Source organism: Periplaneta americana, chromosome 2 (genome assembly GCF_040183065.1).
Source record: "Periplaneta americana isolate PAMFEO1 chromosome 2, P.americana_PAMFEO1_priV1, whole genome shotgun sequence".
Classification (NCBI taxonomy): domain Eukaryota; kingdom Metazoa; phylum Arthropoda; class Insecta; order Blattodea; family Blattidae; genus Periplaneta; species Periplaneta americana.
The window spans coordinates 19,142,288-19,169,367 of NC_091118.1; the positions used below are offsets into that span (position 1 = coordinate 19,142,288).

General features: G+C 35.5%; 1 protein-coding gene across 7 annotated transcripts in view; it reads left to right on the top strand.

The window, feature by feature from the left end:
* The first annotated feature begins 1,879 nt into the window (after positions 1-1,879).
* Positions 1,880-27,080, top strand: part of LOC138714869 (zinc finger protein 501-like) — a 64,379-nt gene continuing 39,178 nt past the window's right edge. The window contains exons 1-7 of one of the 7 annotated variants that reach the window (XM_069847147.1): positions 1,880-2,103; positions 9,810-10,015; positions 14,209-14,346; positions 14,922-15,001; positions 22,428-22,588; positions 23,723-23,860; positions 25,787-25,866. In XM_069847147.1, the coding sequence (XP_069703248.1) occupies positions 1,968-2,103; positions 9,810-10,015; positions 14,209-14,346; positions 14,922-15,001; positions 22,428-22,446 (579 nt within the window). In that variant the 5' untranslated portion in view covers positions 1,880-1,967 and the 3' untranslated portion in view covers positions 22,447-22,588; positions 23,723-23,860; positions 25,787-25,866. Of the gene's footprint in view, positions 2,104-7,831; positions 8,235-9,809; positions 10,016-14,208; positions 14,347-14,921; positions 15,002-17,577; positions 19,549-22,049; positions 22,328-22,412; positions 22,589-23,722; positions 23,861-25,786; positions 25,867-27,080 lie in introns of those variants that run through there. The other 6 variants (XM_069847137.1, XM_069847093.1, XM_069847173.1 and 3 more) reach the window with 6 other exon arrangements.

The window sequence follows — 27,080 nt, forward strand, 5'->3', positions numbered from 1 at the left end:
ACTTACTACGACTTTCTTAAAGTCATTTAAGCTTGTCGTCGTCTTTGGTACATTTGTTTTCTGGGTGAGAGAGAAACTGGAGCCCCCAAACTAAATTGTTTTCCTTATAAACTTTCGCGACTCCCTAGATTGGTTCACACTACCAGAAGTTAAAACCTGACGCATTTTGAAGTAAAATTTACTTCCTTCTTCATTGCCAGAATATTAAAAAAAAAAAAACTAGTAAACTCTAAATATAAATTATTCTGCCTGGCTGCGTAAAACACAACCTTTTGTTTCTCTTTTATCACACCTACTTGTTTTATTCACCGACATGGTGTAACAGAAAATATATTTCTTCTCACGAACGAAAAATGACCTGCTTCTTGCGCAACATACAAATATGGAGGAAAAATCATAATTTGTGTCAGCTCGACCATGTGTGTTTGTTTCCTTATGACTACATGTCTTGAGTGATGTAGGCATTCTAAATAAAAGGTCCTTGTTTCGAAATACAGTAAACTTGAACACTGCGCTACAACCAATATCTTTATAATAATTGTACATTGGGATCAATTTGATCTAAAATTACGTTTTTTTTTTTTGGGTGTACTTAGTAATTCATTCTCTGTACACCTGACAAGCTACTGAATTTTAAAATTGAATAATTCCCGAATGCCAGTGTCCTCCTTGGTAGCAATATTCCTTTATTATACCTTGACCAAAACTACTTCCGACTTGACAGTTTTCAGAGAAGGGGGAGCAGTGTTGTCATGTTGCCCATCTTTCGTGTAAGTGAGCACGCTGCCGATAGAGTGCAGTAATGAACGGCTGACATGAATGCATACATTTCTAAGCAATTTGTTGAACACTAGGCATTAAAATTTGTGTACATTATTACTTTTATTAGTTTATTATTATAATTATTATTATTATTATTATTATTAGTAGTAGTAGTAGTAGTAGTAGTATTCTGGTATTCTTCAATGTAATACCGTTAGAAAAGCGTCAAAAGGACTGTAAACTGTAAAAACAGGTTCAAATTTAATACGAAACGTCTACTTTTATGAGTGTCGGTATTGTTCAATGTTCATAATATTGTTAGAAAGGCGTTCAAAAATTGTAAACTTTAAAAATATTTATGATTAAAAATCTGCACGGCCTTTTTCTTTTCCAATATCGATAACAGTGCTCTTATTAATTTTAACACAAGCAACAGTTCTCATTACGACTTGCGCCAAAGGTAAAAGAGGCCCGCCATTATCTTTTTGGCTCTCAGAATACTCTCTTACATAACACACCATCTCTCACGCTTGACTCTTTAACGAGGCACCTTGTACAATATTCTTTGTTCTCCGCCTGCCTTTCCTTCCTTCCGACACAGCATGTCACCTGTTTAGAAACTCTCGCAGAAACTAGAAAACACACACTAGCCATACATTCCACCAATGACAACGAAGATAATGCCTGTAATATAATTGAAACAAAATAATTATTGATACCGGTACACTAGACCAATAATACAATTAAATAATATTTTTAATTCACACAAAGCAAGCGCTAACCAGCCAACTCAAAGTCACTCCAGGCACTGTATTCAGCTCTAGGCCGTGGCATTCACGTGCAACTTGTAAACATAGACATGGCAACACTGTCCCGTTACCATGGTTACGCCTCTGTTGTGATTGGTTGATTTGAATGGTTGCCATGGTAACATGCTAAAGGCGCCATTTGTCAGGTCGGTAGTTGTTTTGGACAGACCATAGGCAACGCTGCACTCCTCTGATTTGTGGGAGTAGTGAAGTTGTTGAAGGTCATTTACAGGAGATTTGCTATGGAGAATCGTGAGTGCATACCTTTATGCTATTACATGAAATACAATGTTAATTTTCAGATCCACGCAACTTCATTCGTATGACGATTCTATCGAAAAAAGTGACGACTTCAAGACTTCCAAAGATTTCTCAAGTACTGGCCAGCATGCTGAAATGGATGATGGAGACACAGAGAAGGATTGTCGGACCCAAGATAACACTTCGGTTCCAAAATCTTTCACGTGTAATAGATGTGATGAGAGTTTTGGAGACCGGCAGCAACTCAGGGATCATATGATAACCCATATAGGTGAGAATCCTTTGAAATGCAATATGTGTGATAAGAGTTTTCGGCGTATGAAAACACTTCAGGATCATGTATTAACTCATACAGATGACAAACCTTACAAATGTAATGATTGTGATAAAGGATTTCGAAGTCGAAAGCATTTTCGAAACCATGTATTTACTCACAAAAATGAAAAACCTTATAAGTGTGACATATGTTCGAAGAGTTTTGCACGTTTAAATACTTTCAAGGACCATGCATTAACGCACACGGGCGAGAAACCTTTCAGATGTACCGTTTGTGATAAAAGCTTCCGACGTCGACAATATCTTCAAGCCCACTCTACTATTCACAAAGACGAAAAACCTCACAAATGCAGCATTTGTGATAAGAATTTCCAGCGACGACAGTATCTTCGAGCCCATATGTTAACTCACACTGGTGAGAAAGGTTATAACTGTTACATTTGTGGTAAGAGTTTCCAACGTCGACACCTTCGATCTCACATTTCTACTCACACTGGCGAGAAACCTTTCAAATGTGACTATTGTGATAAGAGATTTCGACGTCGAGAAAATCTGGATCATCATGTATTTGTTCACAGCAGTGAAAAACCTGTTCAAATGTACGTTTTGTTGTAAGTTGCAAACGTTAATGAGACAGTATTCAGTTTAGTATTCACAAAGCTTGGGATTCCTTATAAACAGTGAGGGGAGAGGGAAACAAACCAAAGACGGTATGCTACCCCAAGATTTTCCTCTGGCATATCTCTCCCTTACAACATAGACATAAATGATGTATACAATAAATTGTTTTGTGCAGTCAGTAACGCGAATCTTTGAAGCTTATGCAACACATTACGTTTCTTAATAAAATAATTTCAAGTTTTGCAAATCTACTCTTTCAGGTAAAGCTCCCTGTAAAGCAGATTTGAATAATTTCAAGGGAAAAATTGTTCCAGGGCCGGGTATCGATCCCGGGACCTCTGGTTGAACGTACCAGCGCTCTGCCAACTGAGCTACCTGGGAACCCTACCCGACACCATCTCAACTCTTCCCTTTATATCCACACAACTCGCGTGGGCTGACGAAACGCCAGAGACCCACATCGAGTGCACACAATCTCTGTGTGACTTGGAATTGTGGTTTTCTGTTAACGCTCACAGTCACGTATATATTATGCAAATCTAGTCTTTCAGGTGAAGCTCCCTGTAAAGCAGATTTGATTAATTACAAAGGGAAAAATTTTTCCGGGGCCAGGTATCGATCCCGGGACCTCTGAAATTATTCAATTTCAAGTTACTTCAGTTATTTACTAGATTATTTTACAATGTCCTTTGAGACTTGTGATTTAAATTAATGTTAACGCTTCAAAGTGCCTTACTTAATAATTAATAAAAAATGCAAGAAAAAAAATGACACAGTTACTAAATTGGCAACAATGGCCACCAGAAGCGACAGACCACAGCCTTCTATATTTGAAATACTACCATTGTAAGGATTCCAGGGGTTGAGCTTATGAAATAAGTGTGTCTAAATACACACTGAATACATTTCCAGAAGGCTGTGGCTTAGATTTACGAAACAAACAGATAGTACTCTTTTCTGTGAAGAAATGTATAAACAAATTTTTAGGATCACATTTTTTCAGTGACTGTATGTCATTTTTCACTAATGATATGTTTTCTGGCCATAAAAACCAGTGGCGGTATTCCATACCGTGGCATACCGTCTCACTTCCCTCACTGCTTATAAATATAAATATAGGTTATATATATATATATATATATATAAATAATTTTTCGATAATAATCATCGATGGCTAAATAATTCATGGTAGGAACATTCTTGAAATGTAAAACTTCTGAGAAAGGTTTTGCATGATACCGTAAAACTTGTGCAAGGCAGAACGTGAATAAAGCAGAAACTCGTCCAATGTGAACACTTTGTTTTAGTTCTGATACGTAGAATAGGCATTATAATGCTATTTATAGAATACGTAATCTGCCCAATGCAGAAACAAGGCAATATTTAAGGAATTTATCATCAAACTATTTTAATAATGCGAAGGAAATGTGCACTGTTTTTGTACACCATATCTTTTAATCACAAAATCTGGTTATTAATGCCAGTCAGTGAGTTATTATTTGGACTGGTAACTTTATACTGACTTACTTATGACTTTTAAGGAACCCAGAGGCTCATTGCCGCATTCATATAAGTCCGCCTTCGGTCCCTATCCTGAGCAAGATTAATCCAATCTCTAAAATCATATCCCACCGCCCTCAAATTTATTTTAATATTATCCTCCCATCTACGTCTCGGCCTCCCCAAAGGTCTTTTTCCCTCCGACCTTCCAACTGACACTATATGCATTTCTGGATTCGTCAATACGTGCTACATGCCCTGCCCATCTCAAACGTCTAGATTTAATGTTCCTAATTATGTCAGGTGAAGAATACAATGCGTGCAGTTCCGTAATTTTCTCCTTTCTTTTGTAACTTCATACCTCATGATAGTAGAAAGTTTCTCATGAAGTTTCTGCCAGTGTATGGGATGGTGGTCACCCAGCATTGTGATGAATTTGGGGAGTTACAACAGACAACGAAATCTGATTATGAAAACCAACCATAACGGCTGGAAGAGTCATTGTGCTAACCACACATTACACTTGTATTGATTGGCTAATTGTTCACCCCTGCTGAGGCAGTTGGACGTGAGGCCAACAGTCTGACTTGGTCCTTCATGTGCTGTCTTGCAAAAATAAAATAAAAAGATGTAATTCCTCATTCATTAATTCTTAATCATTCATATTTATCTGTATATTTCCTCTCTTCTTCATTTACGCTTGTATTTCCTGTAATTTCATGTGTCTGCAGAGGTTGTGGAAGAAGGCACAGATAACTTTTCATGTGGTTGATGTAATATGTTTTATTGGGATGAAGAAAATATTGTTAACCTTGTAAAATATGCTGAATAAATAAATTTATTATTGTGTCTGATAAGAGTTAATTTTTAAAAGTAGCCTAGTTCGTCTTCAGTCAGCAGTCCCCTGCCCTAAAACGTGTAGATTTGGATAACTTTCTTTGAATAATTCGCCATGATATCATATCTGATTTAATATTTAATAGGTTTGTAGTAAGTGTAGTATTAATAGTCTGTCCAGGTTCCCCTCAGCCCAGTTTGTAGGTCATTATTAACATATCTGTAACTATTGTGACTCCCATTATCATTTGGCTGGTAATTTCCACAAGCAGCATTAACACTAGGTGAATTCCAGATTTTGTTATCTGAATAAGTATCCATACTGCTGATCTATGGTTATGCATTTTATATCTTCTACCAGGCAGTAATTTCAGCTGCTCATAGCATTAGACAACTGTTGCCATTTTAATTCGTTCCTAACTAAGAGAGGAGACAATACAAGTGAACTAGTTTTGGTTCACCAAAGATTATTTTGTCATCAGTATCCACAAAATCTACCAAAAACTTCCCTTATCAACGACATCTTTTAGTAAACACATACCGTACAGATTATTATTATTATTATTATTATTATTATTATTATTATTATTATTGTAGATTTATTCCAACTCAACAACAATGTAATTTTATTATCTCAACAATAGGATTTGCTCTCCACATAGTAACACAGCGTTCGTTATTGCACTCCACAAACGACAATGACAATTTACTTGAACTATTACGAACAACAATGAACTGTTAATCTTAACTAATATTTACAAAGCACTATTTACAAATCAGAACTGTCAGTTCTCAGTTCACAGTTCTTCTAGCTCAGTCACTCAAGTTCACAGTATCTCGTACCACAGACCTTCAGAGACAGTCCACTGTACTCGAACTCAGGTCCCTCCATCTGCGGTCCACTGCACTCGAACTCAGGCCTTCGGATGCTGACACAGTTGCGGACGCACACTCAAGTCGAACTCCGGTACACAAGACTGGCTGGCTTGCTCTGTTCACTGACTGTAACAACACTGGCTTACTGACTGAAAATGGCTCCTCTCGAAGGCTGGTTTCCTTTTATTTGCTAGGCAACACTTCGCGAACCTTCGATCTCTGGTCGTTTCCGTCACTCGATGATTCAGCTTCCAGAGTAATCTGTCGCGCTGCTGCTCCCCTCTCTACTCTCCCGCGGTCGCTCTTTCCCCTTTCTCCCCTCTACTCCCTAAGCAACAGCACATGCCACGGAAGCAGATGCGCACGCAACCTCCGCGCCGGCCGGCCTTGCACTTCCTTCTGCTGGTCGTGAGTTCGAATCTCACGTCGCTGTCGCATTATTATTATTATTATTATTATTATTATTATTATTATTATTATTATTATTATTGGTTCTCAGCCAATAAATTAGTATTAAATTTTAACAAAACTAACATAATTTAGTTTAAATCCTGCCCAAATTTAATGTCGCATATTTCAAGAGCAATAACTTTATTAGCAATAGGTGTCTAATACAAGCAATAACAACCAAATTTCTTGACGTACAAATCGATAATGTATTAAATTTGAATAATCATATTAAAGAAATTCTCCCTAAAGTAAATTCAGCATGTTTTGTTATTAGATCTATGCAAGAGATAGTACATGTATATATAAATACCTTAAAAACAATATACTCGGTTATGAGTTTTGAAATAATATTCTGGGGAAATTCTGCAGATAGTAACAGTATATTCTTATTACAAAAAAAGAGTATAATAGTGGGTGCCAAATCTAGGGAATCACGTAGGATCATTTTCGAAAAACTACAAATAATGCCCATGGCTTGTCAGTATATTTTTTCATTAATAAACTTCCTCGTATGTAATCGTGGAAACTTTGTAACTAATTCAGCAGTTCGTAGCATAAATACGTGTAAAAAAACTGATTTTCATACTCCATCTGCAAGCCTATCGTGCTAGCAAAAAGGAGTGCGTTATATGGCAGTAAAAATTTTTAATAGCCTCCCTATCGATATAAAAAATGAAATTCAAAACATAAGATTATTTAGGGGCAAACTAAAGAAGTACCTAATTTCTCACGCCTTCTATTCTGTAAGTGAATTCATTACATTCAACAACACTGCATGAATATTTCTGTGTTTTATTAAGTATCTATGTACTGGTACGAATGCAATGGAATGCAAATAAATACTATTATTATTATTATTATTATTATTATTATTATGGTGCGGCTGGGTAACTCACTTGGTAGAGCAGCTGGCAACGGACTGGAAGGTCCGGGGTTCGATCCCAGTTGGTGACAGGATTTTTTTCTCGTTGCCAGACTTCCAGAACGGCCCCGAGGTTCACTCAGCCTCCTATAAAATTGAGTACTGGGTCTTTCCCGGGGGTAAAAGGCCGACCACACCACCTCATTCTAGTGCCGAGGTCATGGAAAGCATGGGGCTCTACCTCCATGCCCCCCAAGTGCCTTCCTGGCATGTGAAGAGGATACCTTTACCTTTTTTATTATTATTATTGAGCCTATAATAGTTGCATGTGACAAATTTATTCGAGTAGGGGAGAGATTATGTGAACACAGACGGTAACCACAATATACTGTAAAATAGAAGCGAGATGTTTAGTCAACGAGTTATATAACTCGTTGTTTTTAGTATAGGACTCGTTACTACAGCTATACAAAATTTGTAAGGAAAAAGTAGGCTATGCCATACGCCATTTATACAAGTTCTGCGAATTTCTTCCAGTAAGGAATACTGGATTGAAGTACATACGGAACTCACTGCAAAAGGATCATTACGAACTTCGGACATAATTTTTGTTTTATTTCGAGCAGCGAAATAGTGTATTGGGTTAATTTGCATACTTCCGTACATGTACGTGTTTCATGTCGTCTCAGCATAGTGCTTCTTGGTGTCTAAATTAAAGAGAAAGTTATATGTTTTAAATACTACCTACTAGTAAACTTATTGAAGCTGTTGATGTTCATATTTTACCTACATTAGCCTAAATTCGTTTGGACCTGAATTGTTACAATTAAGGGACGTTTATATGTGGTGTATAAAGTTATAGTGGTGTTCCTGATAGAAGACTGCAGATTTGGTAGGAGTTTCAATTGCGAGCGCCTATACACGTATCTGCCTCTTGCTGGCCCTTCACTTGGCGTAACGGGACCTGCTTCCACCCTCAAGTACGTATACAGAGAATTATCTTAAATCTTATGTAATTTAATGTATCCGAGACCTCGCATATGCCACGATTTCATTCAACTAATGAATAGGCCTGCTACAAGAAAATGTTACTCCTTTTTCTACTCTTTCTTTCCTTTGTCCTTTCATTTCCACACTATTTATTTTATTTTATTTTATTGGGTTATTTTACGACGCTGTATCAACATCTATGTTATTTAGCGTCTGAATGAGATGAAGGTGATAATGACAGTGAAATGAGTTTGGGGTCCAGCACCGAAAGTTACCCAGCATTTGCTCGTATTGAGTTGAGGGGAAACCCTGGAAAAAACCTCAACCAAGTAACTTGCCCCTACCAGGATTCGAACCCGGGCCACCTGGTCACATTATTTATATCTTGCATCCTTACTTTCTTGCTTTTTTGTTTTTTTTTTTTTCATTCCTATCTCTCTATCTTGTACTTACAATTAAACCATCTGTGTCCTAATTTCTGCGTTATAGGCCTATTCATATTTAATTTAAAGGTTCTTAATTGGTTGAGTAGAACCAGAATATTAAAAAGAAAAATATTTAATTCAAATTTTCAATGCTGATCCCCATGCCTCATGATTGGGGATCAGTGGAATTCTGTCCATGACGGAGTCTGAAAGGCCTCATCCTCCTTTAATTTGATTTGGAAAATTCAGCATTTAGTTTTATTAAATCGTTTAAGAGAAACTAACTTGTAACACTTCATGTGGACCTCTTTATTCTTATCCTTACTTTTTTTTTTATTCTAACGGCGGGTACTTTACTGTTCGTCATTCATGCCTTTGAAGCCAATTGTCTAGAGCAGTAAAATTTATTGACAGAATTGTTGCCCAGGGTGCACCTTAGGAGACTGGTCTGTGCTAAACTTATAGCCGCGATGAGGTGAGATGATGATGGAGATTTGTTGGGATGCCACAGGGGAACCGTAGCTCCTGGAGAAAACTTTCTGGGCTTGCCCAACACAAGATCCTTGCATTATATTGAATGTAATAATTTGAATATTCACCAAGTGCAAAGATAAGCAATTGAAATGAATAGATTAAAATAAAGAATAATTGATTAAATGGCGATCTTACTCGTGTTAATTATGTAAGCATGTGCGGCTTACAGCTGTTTCGGTGTTACTTGACACCATCCTTGACACCATCCTCAGTCAAGTAACACCGAAACAGCTGTAAGCTGCACATGCTTACATAATTAACACGAGTAAGATCGCCATTTAATCAATTATTTATATTCAAGTGTTAAAAGTAGTGTACGAAAGATTCAAGATGGATAAAATAAAGAGTAGTCTTGAACTTCAGTTTCAGATTATTTTACAAATGTGCTAGTAACGTTTCTTCTTGTAAATGTAATGTATGTGTTGTTAAAATTCCAACGAAATTGAAGTTGAAGAGTACACTTCCTGATGCTTGTACCTAGTATCACTCGACTGCTATTGCAAGTACTACCTGTAGTTGCTACCTGCTGGCAGTCACGTTACTTGTAACATTGTTAAAAAAATATTGCATCATTACAGATAGTCAAAACTGTGGAATTTCTTTCAGCTCTCATGGAGATGAGTGAAACAGAATCCGCATCTGAACCATTGGCTCTTGAGAATGAAGACATAATTAAAAAGGAATCCAAAATAGACCCATTGGCTCTGGAAGATGTGAACTCAGTTCTCGTGGATAGCATTAAAGCAGAGCCCACAAATGACCCATTGTCTTTGAAGAATGGAGAGGATACAGATGCTAAACCATTACCACAGGTAAGTTATCACATGACATCTTCCGATTTATTGGTTCATTGTAAAGAATTTGTTAACTATTACTCGTACTTTAGTTGTAATCAGGATGATTAATTTTGTGGTTTTATTTATATACTTTTATGTAAGGTTAAATGCAGAATGTGTTAGATTATTTATATTTGGCGAAAAGGATGGCCCAAGAGTGAATTGGTATTCAGGATTATAGGTTGTGTGGTTGGTGTGTCGTTGGGTTATTGCAGTTTGTATCATCGTATATGTTAATTGAGAGAAGAATATTGTTCTATCTCCTAATTTTATAGTAGTAGTAATCTAATGCCCAAATGCTTGCATAAATTCCATTTTCTTGCTTGCTTCCCAATAAAGTCCAGTCAGCATTCTTGTAGGTAATGTCTTGAGAGCTAAACAACTTGAAAGGTGATCCTTATTCATTGTAGAATTGTCTTCACGACACAGGATACAATTTGAAGAGTTGAAGATTCAAATTTTATGAAGGTGTGCAGCCAAAAATTAGTCGTGACCTGTTAACAATCTAAATGTTGCTGTAGCATCATGTCTTGGATGTTCAGGAATTAATGATTTATTTTGCAATATAGCTGTCCATGATTTGTCATTATTTTGAATTTTGAAGTGCTTCAACAGTTCTTTCTGGAAGTTTATTTTAATTATAATTTTTGCAGAATGATATGGTAGAGTTTTATTTGCTTTCTGTAAAATTTTGGTGTCCTTCTTTGCCAAAAAATCAGCAATATCATTACTGTGGATCCCACAATGAGAGAGTATCCATTGAAGATGGATAATTTTATTTTGTTTGAACAATAGCCTGATAATCTTTTTTATTTCTAACACTTTACTGGAGATTGGAGAATTATTAGTAGCTAATTGCTTGTATAGCCGAAGTTGAATCACTTAAAATAACTGCGCACTGAAATGAATTTATTGTGTAGAGAAGGTGTGTTAGTGCCATTTCTGTTGCCTGAATTTCACCATCAAATGGGTGGAGTTTTTCCCAACTGCGACATAAAAGCTTAATAATTTTGGGAAAATTCCAGCTCCAGCTCCATCCTCTACTTCCAGTCTGGATCCATCTGTATAAATATATTAAATTTTATTAAACATGATATTCTGAGTATAGTTGTGACCTTATAGAATTCTGGTCCGGCGTTTTCGTACAATACGATAATCTGATATTCTGTGGTAGAAATCGTCGTAGAATAATAATTGCTATTGGTCAGAAAAGAAACTTGAATGCATGTCGAAGTATTTTTTTAAAGTAATTGATTAACTAGTGGACTTACTCATGTTAATTATGTAAGTCTGTGTGGCTTACAGCTGTTTCGGTGCATCATCACACATACACATCCTACACATACAACCCAAGAACCAAAAACTCAACATACTAGAGCAATACGACATACACAAACATACTAAAACACACCCTGATCAAATTCTCAACACACAGATCAATTTCAGTACACACTATTTGACTCCACTTTTCAACACCTTTCAACAATCAAACACACCCACATAACAGGCAGAGAAGTTCGAGATGACGCCGAGATCTAGTAGGCTCTGAGGATGGTGTGATGAAGCACCGATAGAGCTGTAAGCCGCACAGACTTACATAATTAACACGAGTAAGTCCACTAGTTAATCAATTACTTATATTCAAGTGTTAAAAGTAGTGTACGCAAGATTCAAAATGGATTATTTTTTAAAATTAAAGATTACAGAGTCGTATAACAACCAACAAAAGTCTTTGATACTCAAATAGGGCTGCAAGTTGGTTGTGAGTGTTATAATTAGTGTGATTGGAAATTTTGGTTTATGTGTAATAGGTATCTAACTAGAAGTTCCAAATATGTGCTGCAGACATTTCTTGATATTAGTGTTCATGTGTTCATTTATTAGAAGTAAATTTTTCTGGAATACAATATTTCTAGAACTCATAAAGATTCAGAAAATTTCCTGAGTGATTGTATAGTAAGAGTTTCTACAAGAAAAAGCATATGATAGCTTAAATTATACGCATTTATTTTTAATTTCATTTTGAAGTAAATGACATATCGACATTAAAGATTTAAATTGTTAAAATTTATGCTTTGGATCATAACAAATGTATTCGATTTTGTAATTTTCATTATTAGAGTGGGTTTTAGTTTATCTTTAATATCAGCTATATAAGTTTATTTAATATTCAAATTAACTGTATTATAATTTTGAATATATAGTAACTTAAGTGTTAAGTGTTTAGTTACCACTGCATTATGGTAAATCAATATGCAATATTTGCATTTGGCTTCCTTCTTGGCTCATGGTTTTTGTATCATATAGTCCTCACACCTCAGACCTAGGACTCATTTTGAGAATCCTCGGAATGGAATTAAATTTATTTGAGGAGGGTACTATGGCCCAGTACTGCGCCCTGTTACGATCTATTGCACTAACCCTCAAGCTAGATGCATTTCCAAATTCACACTGGCTGACTACACTAAGGCTTGCTGCATACCCAGGTTTTCGAGCAAGTCACTCCACTCATCCCTAGACTAGCCCCCTCCGTGCGTCGCCAGCCAGCATTTGGTGAATGCTATGGAATATGGAATAATGACGAAATAGAGAAATGGTGATGTAATTATGTAGATGCCTATTATGGGGAAAACAGGAGAACTCTGAGAAAAACTTCAACTGCTACCTTGTCCGCTACAAGTGTCACCATGGATTTTACAATAAAAAATTCTAGACTAGACCGGACTCTAATCCGGGTCGTCTGCATGGCCACTCAGCCACCGCAGGGAGTATTGAGAATCTTTACTTGAACATTGAGGTGCTCCTAAACTTTATACACTCACTTAGCTTCTAGATATTTACTATAATCATCATCATCATCATCATAATCATCATCCTGACGAGTATTAGCCAAGTGGCCTGTTATTGTCTTGTTTTCTGTCCATCTCTCGTGAAGTCTGCCAGTGAATCTCCCGCCCCCCCCCCCTCTGTCGATAATTTAAAATTGCCTTTGGAAATCTGTTGTTTCTCATTCTGTTGATGTGATTTTTCCAGTTTCCAGTTTTCTTGGTATTGCATCACTGGCTCAGCCTTGAGTTTCTCATTCCGCTTGTGGTCGAATTTAGTGTGTCCCACAATCCTCCTCATGAATCTCATCTCACATGCTGTGATTTTGCTAATATAATGAGCTCTTAAGGTCCTTGCCTTACTTCCATAAGAGAGAACTGGTCTTGTGAGAATATTATACAGTCGTAAACGAGTATAGTTCTGAACAATTGCAGCCTTTAAAACATTATTGATTATGCTCGTAGTTTTAGTGTATTTGTTGATTTTCTGGAAGATATCCCTTTAGGTTATTTACTAATGAAAGTATTAAATATTCTAAGGACAAATTTCGATAATCAGGACGAGAATCGAACCGAGATCTCATAATTTGTAGTTCAGGATGTACCATAGGAGACTGGTCTATGCTGTACACGTGATGAGAATAGATGATGGAGATTTGTTGGGATATCATAGGAGAGCCGAAGCTCCTGAAGAAAACCACTGTATTATCTGAACCATGAGCTTGCCCAACATAAGTCATAAATTATTGTGATACAATGGAGATAGAATCCGGTTATACAGGATTATGAGTCCAGCGCTCTAGCCATTGGACTGCCATGGCGACCCACTTTATATTTACATTGTCAATAAGGATTACTGGTTAAGTTATGTTACTTTATAACTGGGAGTGCAAATATGTAGGCCTAGAGTAGGCCTAGTTTACTATAGTTTTGCACTAAATGGGTGTGCTTGCATCTTTTAAAATACGCCATTTACAGATATGTTGAATAGCAGTGAAGTCCACATCTGTGGAATAACGGTTAGAGTGTCTGAGCGTGCAACTAGGTGGCCCAGGTTCGAATCCCGGTTAGGGCTAGGTACCCGGTAGAAATTTTTCCCTCAACCCAATACGAGCAAATGCTGAGTAACTTTTGGTGCTGGACCCTTGACTCATTTCCTCGGCATTATTCATTTAATTCAGATGCTAAATAATCTGAGATGTTGATACAGCTTTGTAAAATAACCAAATTAAAAAAAAAAAGAATAGCAGTGAAGGTAAATAGCTAAAATGAATTCTTATATCTTAATTTGGAGAATAAGTTCGACAATACTAATTTATTATTTTCTGTCATACTGATACACAGGTAGGAACATTTTTGCAAGTGAATGTGAACAATATCAAGATAGAACCTTCTGACGTCAACTGTGATGGTGTACCAGATGTTTCATATGAAGGAAATGAAGACCCTGTTTCATATCCCGTGATGAAGTTTGAAACTGTGGTGAGTTGTGTCGATTTTTCGGTTTTCGGCATTGTCTTCATTAATTTTGTCACTAATATTCACAACAAAGAAACTGTGAAATATCATATACAAATGTTGAGTTTTTGCCTAAATTCTAATACCATATTAGCCCCAAATGAATATTTTTCTCGGAAAAGAATTATTTTTCCGTAATTTAAATGTTAACACTGTTTACTCTATAAGTACTATCCATATGTTTCTGATTTTTATTGCTATCATTAGAAAAACTGATAGGGAATGATATATCCCTTTGCATTTCTAAATAAAATGGAGGGTTTTCGTACAAATTAAATAAAAAGATATACACGTATCGTCATTTCCTGCCATTAGGAAGGCTGGCAGTCCTACAAGCTACTCGGCTTTCAGGCCAATTTTCTAATTAACCATACACTTAATTACAAAAGACATCATAGATTTTTTTATTTATTTTAAAATATTATAATGCCACCTTCAATCTGCACAGTTACATCACTTCCACACTGTGTAATATATGTGATGTATTTCTGTACTTTTCTCTTTTGTATTTACTGTATTTAAATGAAAATTGTCTTTAGGAAGAGTCGTGGAATGTGGGTGCAGGCAAGAAGGAGCCAATATCGATCACGACAGAGGAGGATGATGGCTTGACACAAACGTGAGTATAATAATGTGCACGTGAAAAAAGAAGGCCCAATTGCACAAACGTTTCGGTATCTTACCCCTAGTATTACCAAGATTATTGGCCAACCTTTTTACTATGTAAAATTTTTTGCAATAACTGAAATCTGACAGTTTTCACCCTCGCTCTATTTGTTTCTAACATAATAAAGTATAAGTGTACACATTTGTTCTGTTTTAGATTTGAAATATAAGAGACTAATAATTGAAGCATTTGTTGGTGGGCAGATTTTACCCATCCTTGGTATTTAATGTTACCTAATTTTTTTTTAAATATTTTCAAATTTCAATTCTGTGATTGATCAGTGTCAGATGTGGAAATTGTGAACTTCATCATCATGATCCTATAGCTCTACGGCCCTTTAAGTTTAGCCTCGGCTTCCTTTGTGATAGATGCCCATATGTCTCGATTCAAAGCCTTGTTTCTCCACCGTCTTACTCCCAGCTGTCTCAAATCATTTTCCACATCATCACTCCATCTAAGCCTGGGTCTTCCTCTCTTTCTGCTGCCTCCCATCTTTCCTTCTAAAATCTTCACCACTCTATCCTGGCTCTTTCTTTGTACATGTCCCATCCATCTCAAACTTCTTGATCTTATTGTTGCCACAATGAAATTGTGAACTTAATTTATGTAAAAGACATATTAAAATTGCGTGTGCGGGAGCATTTTGCTAAAAAAAATGACATAGAATCAGTGAATGAAAAACTGATGCGCATTTTTTAAAGTAACGTAAAAAAATGTTGGTGATAAAATTTAATTGAACGTATTGTAAATCTTTAAAAATAAAGATAATTGTTCAATGATAATGCAGTAATACAAAAATACGATTATTTGTTACACTAGAAGTTATATTTAAATTTAATTGGTTAGGTCATTTTTGCCTGACCTTGTTAATCAGCGTCACCAAAAATATCTTGATAATGCTAGGGTTAAAATATAGGCAGTGTCTATTTAACCATTGTGGATACTTTGATGGAATTCTGATTGCAACAGTGGTCTTCATACAATGTAGTTACGTTATTTGGTCATGAAGTGATGGAAGTCTACATTTGTTACAATTACTCTTTATTTTCTGAATGTTGAGCAATTTGTTGTTTTCATTGACTTTTCCCTTTTAGAGAGCAGTCTTGTTATTAGTTTATCCTTTCCTTTTTATTTACAAAATACTTAGTTTTCACATGTTTTTTTTCATATTAACATGTAATAAGATTTACATCAATAATAATAATAATAATAATAATAATAATAATAATATTGATTTTATTTATTTACTAATATTTAATGTGCTGTACAACAGCCAGGGAGCAATAACAGTTCAGCACAAGACAATTCATTACAAACAGTGATATAAATTACAATGAAAGTACATTGGAATAATTATTTAAATAATGACAAAAAATTAATGATAATTGAAAATGAAAATATGGAATCATATAAATGAATACAATACAAATGATGTAGAAGATGACGAGAATAATATTATAATACTTATTTAAACAAAAGATATAAATTAATAACTGACATAAAACTCCAAAAATTATATACCACACATTAAATGGATGTAAGTTTAATCCGTGCAAATTTGCATATTTTATACATCTGCAAACCGGAGAGAGATTTAGAATTTCTGTTATAAAAAATTTTATAAAATCTTAAACCCATACCAGGCATATGAAAACTGATATTGCTTAAGAAGGATTCACAATCATTATCACTCTTAATGACTACAAAAAAAAAAAAATAAATAATGAAGATCTTGACGTCTGGCAAATAAACTACAGCAATTAAAATATTTGCACTTATCTCATATTTATAGTCATCGGAATTAGGTAAAAATCTATAAGAACACAAGGAAATAAATTTTCTTTGAATATTCTCCAATTTAGCCAAGTCAGTGGAAGTAATGGAGTTCCATACATCAGATGCATATTCAAGCTTGGATCTAACCAACGTAAAGTATAAAATTAATAGACACATAGGAGTAATAATAATAATAATAATAATAATAATAATAATAATAATAATAATAATAATAATAATAACAATAATAATAATAGTGATGGTGGTGGTGGTGGGGGGGGGGGCACTACAGCTGATGGAGAGCCTTGGCCTGTCTCGAATTATTGTGCCAGGCCGTTCTGTACATCACCTTCCATCAAGAATTATAACAACATAGTAGAAAATATTTCAGGTCGCAATATTAGATGAAAAACACTGTATAATTGATCAGTTATCTTCACGACTTCGTAGGTGCTAGTATTCTGTGTATGTGTACATTAAATAACAGAATTATATATGCCTCTAACTTATGTATGTAAATTAGAGGCATAGACGTTGTTTAACAATGCGTAATTAGAGGTACATACAATTCTATTGTTTAACTACGTTGGAGAATACCTGATAGCAGTGAAAGGTTCGAAATTCCCATATTTACGGTTGATGTTAATTACTAAAAGAAATGCCACTACCTTTTTATCTGCTGATATTAACCTTTAGAAAATTTAAATAATACTACTATTCACTATTATGATGAGATAACATTGTATTTACAGGTCTATGAAATTGTACTGCCATGACAAGGTACAAATACGGAAAAGCGATGCAAACAAGATCTCGGAAGAGATTTTTACGATTACCAAGGACACAAAGCATACAGAGGAAGATTATATCCTTCCAAACAAGATTTGTGAGAAAGACGTTGAGCATCATACGTCCACCGAATTGGAAGTGAAGTCTTTCAAATGCGACATTTGTGAGAAAAGTTTTGTAAGACAATATAATCTTAAGCTACACAAAGAAACTCATACAGACGATAAACCTTACAAATGTGACTCTTGTGGTAAAAATTACAGACGTTTGCAGAATCTTCGTGAACATGTTTTGACTCATACAGGGGAAACGCCGTTGAAGTGTAATATATGTGAAAAGAAATTTGCCCGACTGATTTTTCTTCGTAAACACATGGTAACCCACACTGGCGAGAAACCTTTCAAATGTACCGTTTGTGACAGGAGTTTTGGACAAAGACCTAATCTAAGAAGACACGAGTCAACACACATTACCGACAAGCCATTCCAATGCGAAACTTGTGATAAGAGGTTTGCACGAATTGAATATTTGCGGGTGCATGCATCGAGCCATAATAGTGATAGACTATTCAAGTGCAATCTTTGTGAGAAAAGTTTCAGACATAGACAGAATTTTATGCATCACACGTTAATTCATACAGGCGAGAAACCTTTCAAATGTGACACTTGTGAGAAGAGTTTTGGACGTCGACAATATCTTCTCGATCATGTGCTAATTCATATGACTGAAAAGCATTTCAAATGCAATATTTGTGGTAAAAGTTGTGCGAAAAAGAGTAATCTTCAGAGACATGAATTGACTCACAAAAACAATAAACCGCATGTACGATAAAAATTTTGCTAGACTTGATATTATCTGCAACAACACGGAAGTGCACATGCAACAAATTCTTTATAGAAACTTTTGTGGTGAACATAAATACATTAATGAGAACATGGAGCACATGTATTTCTAGGGTCGACCTTGTTGGCGAGTTTGTATAGCACTGGCGTTCTATGCCCAAGGTTGTGGGTTCGATCCCGGGCCAGGTCGATGGCATTTAAATGTGCTTAAATGCGATAGGCTCATGTCAGTAGATTTACTGGCATGTAAAAACTCCGCGGGACAAAATTCCGGCACATCCGGTGACGCTGATATAACCTCTGCAGTTGCGAGCGTCGTTAAATAAAACATAAAATTTAACATTTGTATTCCTAGGCTTCCTAGAAATATCAGAAAAAAAGAGGACATTCAGCACTGATTTCAGGAATTTAGCTTTGGTATATATTTTCCATTGTGCATAACCATGTTGGCTTTGAACAGATTAAAACACTACAAATTAATCAAATTAAATATTATTATTGAAAATAAAGTACTTAAAAAATAAATTGAAGATAATGAATTGAATATGTACTCCTTACAAAATAGGTTCACTTGAGGTGTACTGTTATAAATCAGTCACACCTACAATTCTTGTTAAACAATGAATTTCTTGTAACAGTTTTGTTCCGAAGCATGAAATCATGGAATGCAACACAATGCTCACAGAAAAATTATTTCACAATAAACATTGATTTTATTGTTTTCATATGCAACTTGTTTTTCTCATCAGTCCACCATCTTATGTGGGAGAACAATCTTTCAGTACTTGCATTTGTACCAGTGATACTCATAATGAACTTTCTCACTTTTAAATTTGTGAATTTTTCATCAACACATTTAAACAAATGGACAAGTGCCTGCTCCTGGAATCTCAAAACATTATATTATCTATGTTGAATTTTTTTCATGATGCCGTAGACGTAAACCTCATTTTGTAACATATCGCGACCTCACTCACATTAACCATCCCCTAACTGTCCAATGTGCAACTCAAACCAAGAAATGGATTCGGAACATCTGAAAATCTGTGCTTCAGTGGCTGGTCATGATAATATCTTTGAAAAATATTAGAGTGCAAGAGGTCAAATGACTTCATTATCAAATGCCTGGCATTAGAAAACAACAACAACAACATTAACCATGACGAACTAATGAGTGACGCAACTAAACTACGCAGACAATCGGACACTGAGAAGGGTAGACGAAAAAGTTGAGATATTTAATAATTTAGCCACCCAGCTATATGACAAACACGCACAACTGAAAACTAGACGAACCACTACTCCTTGAATGTGCGAATCGTTGCATATACTCATGGTGGAAAGAGATACTGCATACCGAAAGTACTGAAGAACAAAATTTATTTCTGAATACGACAACTGTAGACGCCTACGCAACCAGACAAATCAGTCAATCAGAAATGCAAGACTTCGTCATGCTCACTCACTCATCCAATCTTCTATTAGTACGAAAGAGCTATGGAAAAATATAAACTCCATGGGATTAAGAGAACAGAAGCAGCAGGTACAGACCATTGACATATCACTTACTGATCTGAATGAACATTTCACCGCCCTACCTCCCGAACCTTTACAAAAGGACCAAACAAAGGAAGACATTTTATCTAATGCTCCAACCACAATGGACACGTTATTTTACTTTATATACATTACTGAAACTGATGTCAGAAAAATCACTAAGACGACTGAAATCTAACACACAAGGCATAGACGGCCAGTTAAAATAAACCATTATTATTATTATTATTATTATTATTATTATTATTATTATTATTATTATTATTACCATTACTATTACTAAACAGATCCACCCTGATTTCATCTAAATGTTAAAATGACTTAAGAATTTCCTTCAATTCACTATATTCTTTGGAATTCATAAAAATTTTCACATTCATAAGTCTCATCAAACAAGTGAGATTCAACAATGTTTGATCTCGTAACGGTTTGCCTCATAGTGTCAACTGTTACTTTGTTATAAATATGTCTCTTTCACTGTTGGTGACAATGGAATTTGCTACACTGGCAACATTAGAGGTGACACTGAATGTATACAATGTTCTTCAAGCAGTTCATGCTATGAAACAATCACGTTCATTTACCACATTTGCCATAGTTTCATTGCAACTATGACCATCAGAAATCAAAAGCTGAAGTTAGACTGTTGATATGTTTGGTTTTCTGTTAGCACACAATTTTATAAAGAGAAAAATCCCACAGATGCTGTGAAAATTTTTAGAAGAGAGAGGTTGAATGCTACTGCATTGTGTTTCAATCACGCCTATTTCCATCTGTTAAATGTTTGTTCAACCCAGAGAATCTGTATTTCATTACTTGAGTGGGACTAATGTTGGAGCCAAAATACTGTTTCTAGTCAAAGGAACAGATTTTGGAAGAACTGCTAGTGTCCATTCCAATGGGGATGCACAATAAGCCTTTTAGGCTGACGTGCAGGAGGCCTTTAAAACTCCTTAAAGACCCCGTAACCTAACCTAACTTACTTGAGTGGGGAGACTATCCACTTGAACTGGTAATTGTCCTTGACAGATTCTAATACTGACCAGAAACACGTGTTGAAGTAGGTACTCTATTTTCTACATGTTAACTAATGCTGAGTTCTTGGTGATAAAGCCATTAACTCTCTAACCATCCAATATAGGAGAGTGATGTAGCAAAAAGTATGACCGTTTTAATGTAGGTACAGTACTATATTTTTATGATGATTATATCACCTACACGTAACTCTCAAATTGTTTGCAGGACCACACCTGTCATTGTTAGCAGGTTCATATTACTTAGCCAGGAGGACTGTCAGACAAATCCACCGACCATATCCCCTCTTCACCACTTAGGGGATCCTTATGCATGCCGAAATGATGTTTCCTCAATTTTCAATGGAACACTTATACTGCTGTGACTCGGTCCCCAGAGCCTCGTTTGTTAAAAAAAGGTTGCACCATGGGAAGGTGAGGAAGGGATTTGAGTAGGAGAGGTTAAGGAATGCACTTCATTACATCTTGCAAACCATTACCAATATGTACTCAAGGACAAAGTTGATAAATCGACAAAATTATAAACTGAATCACTAATTACAATAAACAAATTTTGCAATTGCTTCAGTATCTCTCCATACGGGATTTAATTAAAGTGATAACATTATCCATTCATTTCTTTTGTTACTACATGTATAAACAAAATATTTTTTATTAAATTCATGTACGAGATTAGTTCAAGGAGAAAGCATTCCTTAGAATGCTAGACCTATATCGAACTGAAAGCAGATTTATATTATATATTATGCTGGTAGCTGCTAGCTAAAGCTTTAATGAATTTTTATACGAATGTTTTTTTTATTTACATGCAATAATAAGTAGATCTATTCATTAATTATTGATGTGAATATTGCATAGCAATTGAAATCTTTTTCAAAATTTGATCAAATATGAGATTTTTTTTTTAATCAGAAAATCGTTTTCTCCCAAAATTTAATTCAACTGTAAATTTTCCGTATAATTTTATTAGCAATTTCAACACAATTCTTGCAATTGATATGACTTCTCTCTTAATGGCATCTTCGTTCTATAAAGCATGAAATCGTTGATTACAATAGTGTAGATCGGCTTCACTGCAAAAGATCATATGCATTCAGGTATAACAAAATAATATTGGATAATTTTGTTAATGTTGAATACGAGAAAAAGGATTGTAAATACAAAATGTTTGTTCATTAAACGTCAACAATCAGTAGAGTAAGGATAGCACCTGTAGGAATTTATGTATTTTAAAATAAGCAGAAATGGTAACTCAAGCAAGAAGGACGAAATGAAATTTGGTAGGCCTAGACGTAGCAATATTTTGTAAAATTGTTTAAATGCGTCACGTTGATAAATGTGAGTAATACTATACTGAATATATAGAAGTCTTCCTTTCAGTACTCATGGATACGATTAAAATGGAACCTGAAATAGACCGATTGACTTTGAAGAATGAAGGCAAAGCTGCTTCAGATATCATTAAACCAGATCCTGAAGCAAACACATTCACTCCAAATAGTGAAGCGACAACTAAAGAACAAGAGGGGGAAACATCTGTAGTAAGTGATTACATAGACCTCGTCAAATATCTGACTACTTTGGTAATCTTCGTATTTGGTACAAATAATGTTTGTGGCATCCAGTGAACCAGCTTTGCCTTGGAATATTGGTCCACAGAAAAAATGTCAAGGCAGTTCTCGAGCGCTATAATTATTTGTACTATAGTCGAATTTTACCAACTACTTCTTCCTTCCTTCCTTCCTTCCTTCCTTCCTTCCTTCCTTCCTTCCTTCCTTCCTTCCTTCCTTCCTTCCTTCCTTCCTTCCTTCCTTCCCTCCCTTTCTTTCTTTCTTTTTCAAGGAGAAATTGTCCTGCTTCTTCTCTAGTCAATTCTTGGTGGACCAAAGGTAGAATTTAATTTAAGATAGGCCTATCTTTCTTGTGTAAATTTTCACAGATATTAACTGGGTGACAACATTTCTTGCTCAAACTAGATGGGTCATCAGAGAAGTACCAACAATCAGAAAAAATATATTATAAGCAATCTGTACAGTTAAATAGCTAATTTAATTAATGATTATTTACAGTTTTATATCAATTTTATTGTAGAACTAAGACTAATAATTTACCTGTTATATAAAATATTGAAAATAAGTGTCATGTTATCATGTAGAATAGCCCTGGGCACAATAGGGATGTAGAATTAAAATTCTGAAACTCCCTCCCATGTCCGTTGCACTTCACTGCCTTATAAACAAACGCCAGTGCGTACTGTGCATCAGTGATGGATTTCAGGTGGCCAGCGAGAGTGAAAATTCGTAAAAGCTATGATGCAATCTGTCACTGAGCAATGCTTAACTGCTGGTCTAGTCGTCTTAGCTGAGAAAGATGGAGTGAGGAGTTAAGGGGAAATCTGTACGACTCAGTTGAGCTACTAGTGCCCAGGCCTAATGTAGAAAATCCTGCCTTTCAAATAAACACCTTCTTAATTTTTGCCATTTAACAACCCAAGATACTATGAACCTTAAAGAATTGATTTCTTAGGTCACAACTTGCATATATTTCGTGGCCTTGTACAACTTGTTCCTAACGGTTTCTACAATACTGTGGTGAAAAAAATATCCTCTGTCCGATCGAGATCAATTTGTGACGGAAATAATTTATTCTCGTTTTCTATTTTATTTAATGCACAGGAAGGAAAATTCTTGGAAGTGAATGTGACTGAGATCAAGATTGAACCTCCTGACCCAAGCTGCGATCACATATCAGATATAAAATATGAAGGAACTGAGAATCCGGTTTTGTATGCTGCAATGAAATATGAAGATGAGGTGAGTTGTATTAATAGTTTTGCTGTCACAGTTCTAAATTCTTGCATTGTACAACATTAAGCAATACTGTCAGATATTTACTCCTGTTACAATATCTATGACAATATTTTACTTGTTTCACATATTGTCTTTTATTTTTTTCTCTGATATCACCATCCTTATAATGATGAGGTCCAGATTTCTGTGTTTAACATTATTATTGTATATTGTCATTCTTCAGTATAGCTTTCTGTTGGGCATAAGATTCATTTAAGGATCATATTTAGCCATGTAATGGCCCGCACATGTAGTAGATCCTACCATATTTTAAAGGCATCTTTCGCAAGGCAAATACACAGATAAGAAAAAATAATATAACTTTATGACCACGTCCAATGACGCTACTTCCCCCTCGCTACAGGCATGAAGGCACTGATGTTGCATATAAAATAACCCCTGCTGCGCAGACTCTCTCAGTAATATCTCGGCATCAATAGCAGCTACAGATCTGTGTGGCCACTCGCGATTTTGCAATATTAAGTTAGTAATGTACATGAACGATACACTTTTTGAGTTGGGCATACTGAACAATATTGAGCTGGAACTAATTTCGGTATGTCACTTTATATGTTGATTTTGTTTAGTCAGTTGTTCGAACCTCTCAAGTGATACCAACAAGGCACCACTTGTGAGGAAACTAGTCTAGGACATAGTAGGGTAAGGTGGCCAGTTCCTTTCCTCCTCCATTGCATACATCGCTGACTAGCTACATATTACACTAGTCAGACTTCAGATGCATACAAAGAACAGAGATTAAGAGTGTTTGAGAATAAGGTTCTTAGGAAAATATTTGGGGCTAAGAGGGATGAAGTTACAGGAGAATGGAGAAAGTTACACAATGCAGAACTTCACGCATTGTATTCTTCACCTGACATAATTAGGAACATTAAATCCAGACGTTTGAGATGGGCAGGGCATGTAGCATGTATGGGCGAATCCAGAAATGCATATAGAGTGTTAGTTGGGAGGTCGGAGGGAAAAAGACCTTTGGGGAGGCCGAGACGTAGATGGGAGGATAATATTAAAATGGATTTGAGGGAGGTGGGATATGATGATAGAGACTGGATTAATCTTGTACAGAATAGGGACCGATGGCGGGCTTATGTGAGGGCGGCAATGAACCTCCGGGTTCCTTAAAAGCCATTTGTAAGTAAAGGAATTTTACAATGTTACGTTTCTTCGAATCAGATTTGTGCACGTTCAAAGAACAAAACTAAAACTTTTTTCAATAATTTATTATCATAATACATAGCTCTCTTAAATTGATTGAGCATATTGGGAATTTCCCAAAACACGCTATGAAATGTTTCATATAAAACAATTTTTATCTCAAAAATGAAGGAAAATTGTATTAAACTTTTTTGTTCGAAATATTTCAAACAATAGCCTCCTAAAATTAATGACATTACTTACTGTTCACTCTGTATAAGATGTCACGCACTACTGCAGGAATTTGTAGAAGTTAGACCTAGAGAATGTGACGACACTATTGGTTAGCATAATTGATTTGTGATCAGAATCACGAAATAACATTCAATTTTGAATTTTTACTGTGGTATGCTTTTTGGCATCTTATTTTACTTCCAGACTGGCTCATACAGGCCTAATTGGACCACTCAGTCATAACATGAATCATGTACTGTTTTTTTTTATTTCTTTAACATTATTGTTAAATTTATGTATTTATCTCTTCCTCTACACTGACTTGCTACCTCCAAGATTGTCATTATAATCGTCACTCATATAAAACTGCCAACAATGATTTCATTTAATAGAGTGCAGATTATATTTAAAATTTTGACTGTCATTATTTCTCTTTATATAGCATGTTTGTATATGTTCTTCCTAATGTATTCTATGCTTAGCAATAAAATTTCTGTTTTTCAGAAAGAGTCATGGAATGTGGAGGCTGTGAACGAGGACATGGCAAGAGATGTGACAAAGGAAGATGACGACCTGAGTCACAAGTGAGTATACTGTTCAGTGGCTCTAACCTACAACCTCAACCCTCGTTTTCCTCGAATGTCACAAAAGAAAACTTTTTTTTGTGCAATGGCAGGACTTTTACCATGTCATTATACACCCTGACTCTATATGGAGGTTCATAGATGTTGCAAGTGCCGAGGACCATAGATCTCTTAATTCGTCAGAGACTGTCCAGAGTGCACCACAGGCTATGGGTCTACAGTATATCCTTAATGAAATGATTCCAAGTTATTCCGACGAAGTTTAAGAGGTTAGGTACAGCTTACAGCAGTAAAATTTTTGGAAATATTAAATATTCAACATTTTTTCCTCCATTACTGTATTTTGTACAAAAATGAAAATTGGTATGTGTAAAACACTGTCCTCCTGCTATACGAAACAATTTTTTTTTTAAATTCAAAATGGCGGCAGTTCACTGTGCAGTGATGGAGCGTTTCCCCATAAATCATAAACTTGTTAACTTTTCCAAGTTCTTTATCTTTATTTTATTGCTGAAACTCACGTTTACAATATCATGCTCTTGTTATCTAATGCCGGGCTGTGGCAACGAAGCCATTAGCATTCTTGCTCTCCAATATTTCTCTGTGGTGGATCCATCAGGTAGAACTTCACAGGTTTGTAGATGATCTTCAGTCATTTCTTCTTCTTTGTTGCATAGAGGGCAATTTGAATTTGTGTAAATTCCTATTTTATTCAAGTGTTTGGCCAAATAATCGTGTTCTGTAAGCAGTCTGAATTTTGCTACTGCAGATTTACGTGGGATTTCTGGAATAATTTCTGTTTTTTTTATTAAAATGCTCCATTTTTTATCCTTGGCTTTGGTACATATGCTTGGTTTTGCTTGATTTTATATTTATTTTTAATTAGTCTTTTGACGGATGTAAAAGATAGGCTTGTATTTGTATTGTGAATTAAATTGGATCCTTTTTTGGCAAGGAAGTCAGCAGTTTCATTTCCAGCAATTCCGCAATGTGCAGGTATCCATTGCAATTGAATTCTTTTCTGTAGTTTTTGAAGTTGTTGGATCATTTTGTGACATTCCTTGGATTGACATCATTTTATATGAATTTATTGCATATAATGCTGCTTTAGAATCAGAGAGAATGACAGCATTTTGAAATTTATCTATTCTGTACAGTAGGTGTTGGAGTGAGATATGAATAGCTCATGCTGTTTCAACTGCATTCCTTAATAA